This window comes from Macaca mulatta, chromosome 14 (genome assembly GCF_049350105.2).
Source record: "Macaca mulatta isolate MMU2019108-1 chromosome 14, T2T-MMU8v2.0, whole genome shotgun sequence".
Lineage (NCBI taxonomy): Eukaryota > Metazoa > Chordata > Mammalia > Primates > Cercopithecidae > Macaca > Macaca mulatta.
The window spans coordinates 6,174,326-6,188,547 of record NC_133419.1 but is presented as its reverse complement, the minus strand read 5'-3'; the positions used below and the strand labels follow the sequence as shown (position 1 = coordinate 6,188,547).

The 14,222-nt window shown below is 52.8% G+C and overlaps 1 protein-coding gene and 1 non-coding gene across 5 annotated transcripts in view; both read left to right on the top strand.

Annotated features, from left to right (window-relative positions):
• LRP5 (LDL receptor related protein 5) overlaps window positions 1-10,241 on the top strand; it is a 143,238-nt gene extending 132,997 nt beyond the window's left edge. For all 4 annotated transcript variants that reach the window (XM_028833138.2, XM_028833139.2, XM_077961922.1 and 1 more), the window contains exons 21-23: window positions 17-156; window positions 7,425-7,522; window positions 9,783-10,241. In XM_028833138.2, the coding sequence (XP_028688971.2) occupies window positions 17-156; window positions 7,425-7,522; window positions 9,783-10,044 (500 nt within the window). In that variant the 3' untranslated portion in view covers window positions 10,045-10,241. The remainder of the gene's footprint in view (window positions 1-16; window positions 157-7,424; window positions 7,523-9,782) is intronic.
• Window positions 10,242-12,447: 2,206 nt separating this feature from the next.
• On the top strand, window positions 12,448-12,554 carry LOC114672459 (U6 spliceosomal RNA). The gene has a single exon (XR_003722875.1). It is a non-coding gene; the product is annotated as a U6 spliceosomal RNA (small nuclear RNA).
• Window positions 12,555-14,222: the final 1,668 nt, after the last annotated feature.

Below are 14,222 nucleotides of genomic sequence, written 5' to 3'. Positions count from 1 at the left end.
GTCCCTTCCCTGCCAGGCATCGCATGTGGAAAGTCCATGATGAGCTCCGTGAGCCTGATGGGGGGCCGGGGCGGGGTGCCCCTCTACGACCGGAACCACGTCACAGGGGCGTCGTCCAGCAGCTCGTCCAGCACGAAGGCCACGCTGTACCCGCCGGTGAGGGGTGGGGCCGGGGTGGGGGGGACGGGGCTGTGGGCCCCTCCCACTGTCACTGCTGGCCAGGGGAGGCTTCTCAGGTTCCTGGGGGCTGTCCCACCGCGTCTGAGGCATGCTTGCTTTCTTCCCTCTCCAAACCCTTCTGCTTTCTTCTTTAATGACATTGTTGACTGTGGATAATCTGAAAACCACACAAAAATAGAAAGAGCCGAAATCTCACCCAAATCCACCTCCTAGAGTGGCTGTTGGGCCACGTCAGCATCCAGGCGGCCGTCTCTTCAGCAGAGCCCAGCCCATCGATGGCCGCCTGCGCCAGGCCTGTCAGCTCGCGTGAGCTTCCCCGCGCGACCCCTCCACAAACACCACAAACACCCTGTCCTCCCACCCGGGGCTGGCTGCTTCCTGGAAAACAGCTGGATGGTTTTGTGCATGACAGACAAACACAGGGTGATTTTCATGGCCTCCCCAGAGTTTTTGGCAGGGTGAGGGGCTGGCTCCAGCTGAGCCACGCCCTGAGTGAAATGACTGTGAGGAGAATAAACTGTGGACGCCCTCCAGGATCCTTGGGACTAGCTGAGGAGAACCCCCGTTTCTGGGAGCACAGCCCTGGGGTGCCAAGGCAAGCTTGGTGCCTGGATGTGAACCCTTGTGTGTAAACAGAGGGGACTGACCTGACATGCTTTGTATACTTTTTTTTTTTTTTTTTTTTTTGAGACGGAGTCTCGCTCTGTCGCCCAGGCTGGGGTGCAGTGGCGCCATCTCAGCTCACTGCAAGCTCCACTTCCTGGGTTCACGCCATTCTCCTGCCTCAGCCTCCAAAATATCTGGGACCACAGGTGCCCGCCACCATGCCCAGCTAATTTTTTGTATTTTTAGTAGAGACGGGGTTTCATCATGTCAGCCAGGATGATCTCGGTCTCCTGGCCTCATGATCTGCCCGCCTCGGCCTCCCAAAGTGTTGGGATTACAGGCGTGAGCCACCACGCCCGGCCATGCTTTGTCTGCTTTTCATTTGTTCCTGCAGCTGTATACCCTGAAAGTGAGGCCAGTCCCCTTCCGCTTCCTCTGGGGCCTCACCAGTGAGCGCCTCCTTGCCAGGGCTGGTTCCTCCCACCCTTCTGGGTGTCCCTCACATCTGGGGTCTTGTCTTCTTTTTCCTTTTTCTTTTCTTTTTTTTTTTTTTTTTTTTGAGATGGAGTTTCACTTTTGTTGCCCAGGCTGGAGTGCAATGATTTCGGCTCACCGCAACCTCCGCCTCCCAGGTTCAAGCAATTCTCCTGCCTCAGCTTCCCTAGTAGCTGGGATTACAACCATGTGCCACCACACCCGGCTTATTTTGTATTTTTAGTAGAGATGGGGTTTCTCCATGTTGGTCAGGCTGGTTTTGAACTCCCAACCTCAGGTGATCCACCTGCCTCGGCCTCCCAGAGTGTTAGGATTACAGGCATGAGTCACGGCGCCCGGCCTGTCACCCAGGCTGGAGTGCAGTTGCGTCATCATGGCTCACTGCAGCCTCTACCGTCTAGGCTCAAGCGATCCTCCCATCTCAGCCCCTAAGTAGCTAGGACTGCACGCATGCGTCCCCATGCCCAGCTAGTATTTACATTTTTTGTAGAGACGAAGTTTCACTATATTGCCCAGGCTGGTCTCAAACTCTTGGACTCGAGCGATGCTCCCGCCTCGGCCTCCCAAGGTGCTGGGATTACAGGCGTGAGCCACGTGGCCTGGGGTATTGTCCTCTTATGGCACCTGACTGTGGTGGGCCCTGGGAAGGAAGGAGCAGAAGAGGGTTATCCTTGGTTTCCTGGATAGGAAGTGAGTGTTGCGGAGGCCTCAGGGCCTGGCTGTGTTTAGGGACAAAGGGAGCTTGGAGTCAGAAGCCGAGAATTTAAACACCCACTGCCCTTCTCTGCTCCTGCTGCTGCAACCCAGCTTAACCAGCCAGGAGTGCCAAGAACCGGAGCAGGGTCCCCGTGCACACAGCAGGAGGCTCAGGAATTCTTTTCTGTTCTCCCCTGGGAGCTGGGAGGATCTTACCAGGCAATAAGAGATGGCACTGACCAGCCAGCTATTTTTAAAAATCACTTTATTGTTTAACCATACAACTCACCCACTTAAAAAAGTGTACAATTCAGTGGGTTTTAGTGTATTCACAGATGCGTGCAACCCTCACCACAGTTAATTTTAGAACATTTTCCTACCCCTAAAAGAAACTCTGCATGAAGCCAGCTGTTTGTAAATTAGCAAAGTTATTTTGCATCCATTAAGTATTTGTTCATGGTACAAAATTCAAAAGGTACAGAAGAGCCTGCAGTCCAAAGAGACCCTGCCCCATGACGCCAAGCAGGACTCCCCCGAGGCATGGCCTCCTGTGGTGTGTTTCTTCTGTGTCCCCCGGGGTCATCTGTACACATGCAAGCTTACAAGAGCGTGGACTGTGTTTTCCCAGCCAAAAGATAATTGTAGATTTACGTGCAGTTGTGAAAAATAGCACAGACCATTTATCCTCTGCCTGGTGTCCCCACTGCTGCCATCTTGCATGACTTTCATGCCTATCGTAAGCAAGATACTGATACGATCCTTTGGCCTCATTCAGATTGACATAAGCGTTTTTGTTTGTTTTTGAGACAGACTCGCTCTGTCGCCCAGTGGGAGTGCAGTGGCACAATCACGGCTCACTACAGCCTCAAACTCCTGGGCTCAAGCGATTCTCCCGCCTCGGCCCCCCAGGTAGCTCAGACGGCAGGAGTGCACCATCATGCCGGGCTAACTTTTAAGTTTTTTGTAGAGGTGAGGCCTCACTATATTGCCTAGGCTGCTCTTGAATTCCTGAGCTAAAGTGATCCTCCAGCCTCAGCCTCCCAAAGTGTTAGGATTACAGGCATGAGCCACTGTGCCTGGGCTGACATGTGTGTTTTCGTAAGCCCAAAAGATAGCATCTGAAGAGTCAACATTGAGCCTTGCCTTTTGCTACTAACGATGTGTAAAAGCTGGTGTTCTGAGCATTTTGGAGGCTCCCAGCTGCCGTGTGCACCTTGCCTTAGAACTCTACCGTAATCCATCTCCGGAAGGAGGTGCTGTTGTTTTCCTCATTTTGCAACAAGGAGGCCAAAGAACTGAGCATGAACCACTGGCCTGGGTCGTTTGGTCAGTAGGCCGTGGGGCCAGGCCGTCCAACTCACGACCACCTTCTATTCTGCTGCCCCCGCACCCTGAAGTTTGTTCTGCTTCGAGGGCAGAGCTGTCACATTCTTGGTGGCTGAACAGCGCTCCTTGTCAGGCGTGGCTGGGCCCCCACTGGAGGGCATCAGGGTCCCCTCTCCTGCTGCGGTTGAACCTTGGCTATTTCAACCACTCTTGCCAAGTGACCCTCTGAGGGGGACAGTCCATCTTTTCTCAGCAGAGGGCCACACCGATAAAACTGTCCCTGGCACTGTTTCTCTCCACCAGTCTAATATAGAGTAAAAATGGTATCATGTTGAGATCTTCATTTATATTTGTTTTGTTATGAATGATGTCAAGCATCATTTTATGTGTTTAAGAACCTTTGGGCCTGGCGTGATGGCTCGCAGCAGTAATCTCAGCACTTTGGGAGACTGAGGTGAGCGGATCACTTGAGGCCGGGAGTTTGAGACCAGCCTGACCAACATGGAGAAACCCTGTCTCTAGTAAAAATTTAAAAATTAGCCAGGCATGGTGATCCCAGCTACTTGGGAGTCTGAAGCATGAGAATTGCTTGAACATGGGAGGCAGAGGTTGCAGTGAGCTGAGATCGCGCCATTGCACTCCAGCCTGGGTGAGAGAGTGAGACTCTGTCTCAAAAAAAAAAAAAGAACTTTTGTCATTTTATTTTTCTCAGAAGGGTTTGTGCAAAGTCCTTCTTCTATTGGGTTGCTGATACTCTTATTCATTTGTGAGGTCTCTTTAGATACAGATAGACTATGGAAATTGGCCCAGAGCCTGCAATATGTGTTGAAAATATTTGTTTCCCAGTTTTTTGTCTTTTTATTTGGGTTATGGTATGTTTTACCATTTATACCATGCCAGTATCAATCTTGGCTGGCGCTGGTGGCTCACGCCTGTAATCCCAGCACTTTGGGAGGCCGAGGCGGGTGGATCACTTGAGGTCAGGAGTTCGAGACCAGCCTGACCAACGTGGTGAACCCCCATCTCTACTAAAAATAGAGAATTAGCAAGGTGTGGTGTTGCGTGTCTGTAGTCCCAGCTACTTGGGAGGGTGAGGCAGGAGAATTGCTTGAACGCAGGAGATGGAGGTTGCAGTGAGCCGAGATCACACCACTGCACTCCAGCCTGGGTGACAGAGTGAGACTCCGTCTCAAAAAAAAAAAAAAGGAATTATCAATCTCCTCTTTTATGGTGTGTGTGTATGTGTATATATATATGTATTTATATATATATTTTTTGTTGTTGTTGTTATGCTCAGAAAGACCTTCCCTACTCTGATCATAAAAAACAACTTATGGCCGGGCGCGGTGGCTCAAGCCTGTAATCCCAGCACTCTGGGAGGCCGAGGTGGGCGGATCACGAGGTCAGGAGATCGAGACCATCCTGGCTAACACGGTGAAACCCCGTCTCTACTAAAAAAAAAAAAAAAAAAAAAAAAAAAAAATACAAAAAACTAGCCGGGCGAGGTGGTGGGCGCCTGTAGTCCCAGCTATTCGGGAGGCTGAGGCAGGAGAATGGCGTAAACCCAGGAGGCGGAGCTTGCAGTGAGCTGAGATCCGGCCACTGCACTCCAGCCCGGGTGACAGAGCGAGACTCCGTCTCAAAAAAAAAAAAAAAAAAAAAAAAAAAAAAACTTATTTTCGCACTCTCTTAATGTCCTCCTCCTCTCATTTTACATTCACATCTTTAATTCTTCTGCGGTATAATTAGATTTGATGAGCAAAAGGCGGGCATCCAGCTTGTTTCTTTGCTGATGGCTTCTGGGTGGCATGAATTAGTTGGGGTCTATCAGGAGGCAGAAACTCTATAAGAATTTGAACAGAGAAAGTTCCGTCTACAGGCTTATTACCAGGGACTGGAATAGCAGGAATTGAACAGTGAGGTGTACAGAGAACTCTAAGAATGCAGGAATAGGCCAGGAGCAGTGGCTCACGCCTGTCATCCCAGCACTTTGGAAGGCCGAGGTGGGCGGATCACCTAAGGTTAGGGGTTCGAGACCAGCCTGGCCAACGTGGTGAAACCCCATCTCTACTAAAAATACAAAAAAATTAGCCAGGCGTAGTGACACATGCCTGTAATCTTAGCTACTCGGGAGGCTGAGGCAGGAGAATCACTTGAATCTGGGAGGCGGAGGTTGTAGTGAGCCGAGATCGCGCCATTGCACTGCAGCCTGGGTGACAGAGTGAGACTCAGTCAAAACAACAACGACAACGCAGGAATAGCAGAGGAGCCGAGGTGGAGCCTCCCCACCCCCACCCTGGGCTGAGATCCAGTCCTTATTGAATAGGGCATGGCCATGATTCACTGGACATCTGAGACGTTGCCGAGTCACTGCAGTGGTGGATCTTGCCAGAAATCTGCCCAGTGCAGATTTGGGCAGAATCTCAAACTGCCTTGGGATGTGGGAGAGAAACCAGGTCTGATCAAGTTCATGGGAAGAGTTGGAAACAGACCCCATAGGCTGGGGCTTGGGTAGCCGCAGGAAGCCCTTTCTGCTGCCTCACTGCCTGCTCTCTGCTTTGAAGCACCGTCCCCAGCGCCCCAGTCTCGTGCCCTCCCGATGTTGGGGTCAAATCCTGAGAAATAGCCAGGCTGGCCTTCTGGGCCAAAAAGGACCCTCCCCAGAAAGAGCAGGGCCCAGTGCTGCTTCCTAAAGGGCAGGGGAGGGGCCTGGGCACTCCCCAGAGGCTACTCAGCAGCCATCAGGATAGCCCCAGGAAGCAGGCCTTCTGGAGCCCATTTTATTACTTTATTGTTTTATTTCATTTAATTTTAAATTTATTTTTTGAGACACAGTCTCACTGTGTCGCCCAGGCTGGAGTGCAGTGGTGCAATCTTGACCCACTGCAGCCCCTGCCTCCTGGGTTCAAGGGATTCTCCCACCTCAGCCTCCCAAGTAGCTGGGATTACAGGTGCCCGCCACCACGCCTGGCTAATGCTTGCATTTTTAGTAGAGACGAGGTTTCACCATGTTGGCCAGGCTGGTACATAACCCCTGACCTCAAGTGATCTGCCTGCCTCGGCCTCCCAAAGTGCTGGGTCGAGCCCATTTTAAAGATGAAGAAACTGAGACTGAGACAGGTAAATTCCTTCCCCGGGGATCCTGCTGCAGCCGGAAGGTGGTAAAACAGGACTTCACCTGGGTCTGTCTGGCGTGAAAGGCTGTGCTTTCGTACCGCCCTAGGGGGCCTAGGAGAACTGAGTCCCTCCGGGCATAACTGACAGTTCCCTTCCCATTACTCCGCAGGAGCTCAGACCTGGCTGTATCCTTTCCAGGATGGCCTTGGAGACCCATCTAAGCCCTGCACCCTTTGGGAAGCTGCATGTTGGGTTGGGGTGCCGTCAGTGGCACTTGTGGAAGGTGCAGACCTGTGTGGGTGTGTGGGCCCGGGGTCCCTTCATCCCTTTGTAGGGCTGGTTGTGTGCTGCCCGGCCCTGGAGGGCAGGTTTACATGGTGAATTTGTCTATTTACTATCTCAGCTTTGGGGCTGGTGCCAGCACAGGCGCTTGTGAAGGGGGTGCCTTTGGAGTGGGGCCGCGGCTCCTCCCTTAGTGTGGCGACCTCCGTGTGTGGGTCAGGGCTGCAGCAGGGACACAGAGCCCCTGAGTGTTCGGAACAAGGTTGTCATTGCAGGAGTTAGACTGTGCGTGATGGAGAGAGGAGGGGCAGGAGGAAAGGTCAGAAGGAGGGTTCCTGGGAAGGTCCCTGAGGAGCCTGGTGAGGTGCTCACTGGTGTGGGGGACACTCAGGGCCTGTGGGGACATCTCCGCCTGCTGGGGCCTGGCCACAAAGGGGACTGATCGAAGTCCCGTCCCTGCCTTCACAGCCCAGCATCTGGTCACAAGGCAGGCACTCGGAAGGGCACGGGGTTCCTTTTGCCTCTCACCGAGACGACCTTCGGGGCAGGTGGCTGCTGCCTACCCTCCCATCCCCAAGTTTCGCCAGCTGGCCAGAGGAAGGGGTCCTGGGAAGCAGGGGTCCAGAAGCCCTCCCTGCAAGGAAAGCCCAAGAGGTGTGGGAGGAAGGAAGAAAGGCCCAGGCTGGCGAGGCTCTGGGTCACCCTGGCTTGGCTCTCCTCAGATCCTGAACCCGCCGCCCTCCCCGGCCACGGACCCCTCCCTGTACAACATGGACATGTTCTACTCTTCAAACATTCCGGCCACCGCGAGACCGTACAGGTAGGACGTCCCCCGCAGCCCTCCATGGCCGTTGGGTTCTCACCAGCCCATGGTAGAGGTGCCTTATCCCCATGCCACTGGTGAGGGGTTCTGGGGTCTAGTGGGCAGGTGCTGGGCCCAGCCCTGCCTCCCTCTGCTCTGCCGATCCTACTAGGCTGCCTCCCCAGATGCACCCAGCGGGGACTGCGTGTTGGGTTCAGAAACCAGTAGAGCCCCGTGTTCTGAGCTGCTCTTCAGCTTGCTCCTGTGGGGGTTACCTTTAAGCCGGGAGATGGCTGTGGAGTCGAGGGGCCGGGGACTTGGGCTCCAGGGTGCAACTGTATGTGTGAGGCCGGCTGTGGAACCCTAGCCATTGAGATGCCCCCTCTTCGTGGCTCAGTCCTCTTAGGACGGGACAAGTCTGTGAAGGCTGCTGCAGCACCCACTGTGGACCCCTAATCGTGTGATGTCACCAGGATGATCCGGGCAGCTCACTTGCCACAGTGGCCTGTTTGAGCCCGGGAAGCCAGCGGGGCTGTTCAGCCAGACACCAGCCCCCGAGCTCCCCATGTTGGGGTCACAGGCCCCACCTCCCTGCTTGGGGAGGGGCAACTGAGAGTGTGGAGAAGTGGGACCCAGGTGTGCTGTTTTCCGCAGGGGCTGGATCAGAGCCTGGGATGGGCAGGGTGAGCCTCCTGACCTTTAACCCAGTGGTGTTAGCCAACAAGGCCCACCTGCCAGCTGCACCAGGCCCCACCCCCAGGGGTGATGGGGTGGGATGGGTTGGGCCTGGGCCAGGCCACCTCAGGGCCACACGTGCCTCGTTGCTTGGGTCCCTGGAGCAGCAGGGCCTCCTGAGTGTGGTGCCGCCTGCCACCTAGTGGCCATTTCCACGAACTCCCAGGCCTGGCTGGGGAGCCGGAACTGCGGCCTCCATTTCCATACCCCTCTGGGTCTGGCCACCTCCCTGATGCCTCAGTATTATATCAAACTGTCATAGTCTGTCCCAGCAGCCTTACGGACCACTGTCTCCAGAATGGTCACATCCACACTGGGCAGGCCAGTCTCACCAGGCCCCTGTCCCACCTCCTGCCTTTGCTCATGGCGTCCTGCTCTGGGCCCCACCGCGGAGACACAGTCCCTCCCCACCGCCTGACCTCGCAGTAGCTGGGCCCCAGGAGGGGTAGCCTGCTGCACTTTTCTCAACACGAGGTGTTGGCTGCACCTTCCCACCCATTGCAAGCCCCTCTGTGACAGGACAGGGGCTCCTAAACACACCACGGTTCCGAGTCTGGACTCACACAGTGGGATGTGGTGTTTCTGGGCCGCAGTTGGGTGCAGGCAGCCTCTGGGAGGATGGGAGGTCAGGAGCCATCTCGCGAGTCAGGTTGCTTGAACTCAGGATGGGAGCATTCCAGGCCCACTGGTTGCTGTGTTAGCCTGTTCTCACGCTGCTAATAATACCTGAGACTGGGTAACTATAAAGGAAAGAGGTTTAATGGACTCACAGTTCCACACGGCTGGGGAGGCCTCACAATCATGGTAGAAGGCAAGGAGGAGCAAGTCACATCTTACATGGACTCAGGGAAGAGAGAGCATGAGAACCAAGTGAAAGGGGTTTCCCCTTATCAAACCATCAAGTCTAGTGAGATTTATTCACTGACACGAGAACAGTACGAGGGAACCACCCCCGTGATTCAGTGGCCTCCCGCTGGGTCCCTCCCACAACACGTGGGGATTATGGGAGTACAATCCAAGGTGAGGTTTGGGTGGGGACGCAGCCAAACCATATCCCTTGCCAACACAGTAACAATGTTAGGGGAACAGTTGTCCAGTTTCCTGTTTTGTCAGGCACTGTTTCTAGCACTTTCCAGGCAGAATCTCATGTATCTTTCACTTTTGAAATGGGTACTATTTAATCCCTCACTTTTATTAATGAGAAACTAAAGCTCAGAGAGGTCAAGACAGTTCCTGGCCAAGGTCAGCTAGCAGGCTCTGGAGGCCTCGTTCTCCGCAGAGGCAGCCTTGCCAGGACCCAGGCTTGGCAGGCTGCAGGGCAGGTGCGGGCATGCCCATGGTAGAGGTGGGGCTGTTGAGGGTGAGCTGAGAGCGTAAGTGATGAGCCCCGGCCACACAGCGGGGTGGGTCCCGAGTCAGGCCTGCATTTTCTGGAGCTGGCCAGTGGACAGGCCTTTCCCGAAGTTCACAGCCTCAAGGCTGCTGTGCCCACCAGGACGGATGTGCCTACCAAATCCCAATCCTCTGTGTGTGTCCCTTTCAGGCCCTACATCATTCGAGGAATGGCGCCTCCCACGACACCCTGCAGCACCGACGTGTGTGACAGTGACTACAGCGCCAGCCGCTGGAAGGCCAGCAAGTACTACCTGGATTTGAACTCGGACTCAGACCCCTACCCGCCCCCACCCACGCCCCACAGCCAGTACCTGTCGGCAGAGGACAGCTGCCCGCCCTCGCCCGCCACCGAGAGGAGCTACTTCCACCTCTTCCCGCCCCCTCCATCCCCCTGCACGGACTCGTCCTGACCTTGGCCGGGCCACTCCGGCTTCTCTGTGCCCCTGTAAATAGTTTTAAATATGAACAAAGAAAAAAATATATTTTATGATTTAAAAAATAAATATAATTGGGATTTTAAAAACAGGAATGTGAACAGTGATGGGGTGGGCAGGGCTGGGAGAACTTTGTACAGTGGAGAAATATTTATAAACTTAATTTTGTGAAACAGAGCTGCCATTCTTTCGCGCCCTGTGTGCATTTGAGTCGTGTGTCCCCGTGGAGCGAATGCCGACCCCCGGACCACTGTGAGAGTCCTCCCGCACCTGGGCATCCCTCTGGCTGGCTCCCGCAGGGAAAGGCTGGGGCCTCGGGCAGAGGCGGATGTCTCCCCTGGGATGCATCTCTGAGCTGCAGGCCGGGCCGGCTTTATGTGCGTGTGGCCTGTGCAGTCAGAAAGGGCCCCAGGCTTGATCACACTGTGCTTTTTGTCTTCCTCAGGTTCTTAAGTCTTTTTTTTTTTTTTTTGAGACGGAGTCTTGCTCTGTCACCAGGCTGGAGTGCAGTGGTGCAATCTCGGCTCACTGCAACCTTCGCCTTCAGGTTCAAGTGATTCTCCTGCCTCAGCCTCCCAAGTAGCTGGGATTACAAGCATGTGCCACCGCACCCGCCCAGCTAATTTTTGTATTTTTAGTAGAGATGGGGTTTCACCATGTTGACCAGGATGGTCTCAATCTCTTGACCTCATGATCCACCCACCTCGGCCTCCTAAAGTGCTGGGATTATACAGGCGTGAGCCACCGCGCCCGGCCGATTCTTAGTTATTTTAAAAAAGGGACTGTGCCTTCAGTTTTCGCTGGGCCCTACAGAATGTCTGCCTGGGCACTGGGCCCTTCCTGAACCTGTGCTGGCTTCCATCTGACCTCTCTGTGCTGACCAACGCTGCTGCTCTTCCTGAGGGCGAGGCGTCCCATGACTGCGTGTTGACCCGCTGGATGGGGCTGCTGAGCCCGCTCTGCCACAATGCACCTGCCCCAGGCAGGGAGGGAATCCCTGGGTCCTCACAGGAACAGCCAGCAAGCCACGCCTGATGCCTGCTCTGGCCCCACCCCTGAAGTGCTGGAGACGACAGGCAAGGCCTGGCCACTGCCTCTGCTGGGTCCCCAATCTGTGGAAGGAAACAGTAATCTAGGCATTTTCGGTGGGGAAGCTGAGCTGTCCTCCTGGTGTCCTGAGGGCCAGCCGTCTTCAGAGGGAAGGGAGAAATGCACATCGCATCAGTGGAGAAGGGCTTGACTCCCCTCAGCATGATGGAGGGAGGTCAGAGAACAGTCCAGCTTGTTGCTGGGTGACAGTGTACTTAATAATGAAAATACAGGCTGGGCGTGGTGGCTTATGCCTATAATTCCAGCACTTTGGGAGGCCCAGGCAGGTGGATCACTTGAGGTCAGGAGTTTGAGACTAGCCTGGCCAACGTGGCAAAACCCCGTCTACTAAAATGCAAAAACTAGCTGGGCATGATGGTAGGCACCTGTAGTCCCAGCTACTTGGGAGGCTGAGGCAGGAGAACCGCTTGAACCTGGGAGGCAGAGGCTGCAGTGAGCTGAGATTGTGCCACTGCACTCCAGCCTGGACAACAGGGCAAGACTCTGTCTCAAAAAAAAAAGAAAAAGAAATAGGAAATACAAATATCACCTTCACTAAAACAAGGGATAGAAGACCACAAAACAAACAGAAAACAACAAAACAGCAGGAGTAAGTCCCTACTTATCAATACTAACATTGACTATAAGTAAGCTAAGCGCTCCAATCAAAAGAGTGGGCTTGGAGCGGTGGCTTACGCCTGTAATCCCAATACTTTGGGAGGCTGAGGCAGATGGATCATTTGAGGTCAGGAATTTAAGACCAGCCTGGCCAACATGGTGAAACACTATCTCTACTAAAAATACCAAAACTGGCCAGGTGGTAGTGGCACGCATCTGTAATCCCAGCTATTTATAAGGCTGAGGCAGGAGAATCACTCGAGGCTGAGAAGCGGAGGTTGCTGTGAGCCGAGATTGCGCCACTGCACTCCCACCTGGGCAATAGAGTGAGATCCTGTTTCCAGAACAAAAAGTTGTGCTCGCGGCCGGGCGCGGTGGCTCAAGCCTGTAATCCCAGCACTTTGGGAGGCCGAGGCGGGCGGATCACAAGGTCAGGAGATCGAGACCACAGTGAAACCCCGTCTCTACTAAAAATACAAAAAATTAGCCGGGCGCGGTGGCGGGCGCCTGTAGTCCCAGCTACTCAGGAGGCTGAGGCAGGAGAATGGCGGGAACCCGGGAGGCGGAGCTTGCAGTGAGCCGAGATCGCGCCACTGCACTCCAGCCTGGGCAACAGCGTGAGACTCCGTCTCAAAAAAAAAAAAAAAAAAAAAAAAAAAAAAAAAAAAAGTTGTGCTCGCTTTGGCAGCACATATACTAAACTTGGAACGATACAGAGAAGATTAGCATGGCCCCTGCGCAAGAATGACATGCAAATTCGTGAAGCATTCCATATTTTTATGCTCATCACCACTGGCCATCAGAGAAATGCAAATCAAAGCCACAATGAGATACCATCTCACACCAGTTAGAATGGCGATCGTTAAAAAGTCAGGAAACAACAGGTGCTGGAGAGGATGTGGAGAAATAGGAACACTTTTACACTGTTGGTGTAAACTAGTTCAACCATTGTGGAAAACAGTGTGGTGATTCCTCAAGGATCTAGAACTAGAAATACCATTTGACCCAGCCATCCTATTACTGCGTATATACCCAAAGGATTATAAATCATGCTGCTATAAAGACACATGCGGCCGGGCGCGGTGGCTCAAGCCTGTAATCCCAGCACTTTGGGAGGCCGAGACGGGCGGATCACTAGGTCAGGAGATCGAGACCATCCTGGCGAACACGGTGAAACCCCGTCTCTACTAAAAAATACAAAAAAACTAGCCGGGTGAGGTGGCGGGCGCCTGTAGTCCCAGCTACTCGGGAGGCTGAGGCAGGAGACTGGCGTAAACCCGGGAGGCGGAGCTTGCAGTGAGCTGAGATCCGGCCACTGCACTCCAGCCTGGGCGACAGAGCGAGACTCCATCTCAAAAAAAAAAAAAAAAAAAAAAGACACATGCACACGTATGTTTATTGTGGCACTATTCACAATAGCAAAGACTTGGAACCAACCCAAATGTCCATCAATGACAGACTGGATTAAGAAAATGTGGCACATACACACCTTGGAATGTATGCAGCCATAAAAAAGGATGAGTTCACGTCCTTTGTAGGGACATGGATGAAGCTGGAAACCATCATTCTGAGCAAACTATCGCAAGGACAGAAAACCAAACACCACATGTTCTCACTCATAGGTGGGAATTGAACAATGAGAACACATGGACACAGGGTTGGGAACATCACACACCAAGGCCTGTCGTGGGGTGGGGGGAGCGGGGAGGGATAGCATTAGGAGATATACCTAATGTAAATGACGAGTTAATGGGTACAGCACACCAACATGGCACATGTATACATATGTAACAAACCTGCATGTTGTGCACATGTACCCTAAAACTAAAAGTATCATTAAAAAATCAAATTAAAAAAAAAAAGTGGATGAATGGATCAAAAAACAAGACCCAACCATCTCCTGCATACAAGAAACACTTTACCTATAAAAACACACATAGACTAGGCCGGGCACGGTGGCTCAAGCCTGTAATCCCAGCACTTTGGGAGGCCGAGGTGGGCGGATCATGAGGTCAGGAGATCGAGACCATCCTGGCTAACACAGTGAAACCCTGTCTCTACTAAAAAATACAAAAAAAAAAAAAAAATACAAAAACAGAAACAAACAAACAAAAACCACATAGACTAAAAGGAATTGACAAGGATATTCCATGCAAACAACCCAAAAAGCAGGAGTAGCAAAACTTAGAGAAAACTAATCAATTTCAAGACAAAAAGTATAAAAAGAGACAAAGCAGGTTATTATATAATTTAGATAAAGGGGTCAACTCAGCAAGGGAATATAACAATTGTAAATACATATGCACCCAATGCTGGAGCTTCCTGATATAGGAAGCAAATATTACTAGAGCTAAAGAGAGAGATCCCAATACAATAATAGCCGGAGATTTCAACACCCCGTTTTCAGCATTGGACAGATCAATCATCCAGACAGAGAATCAAAGAAA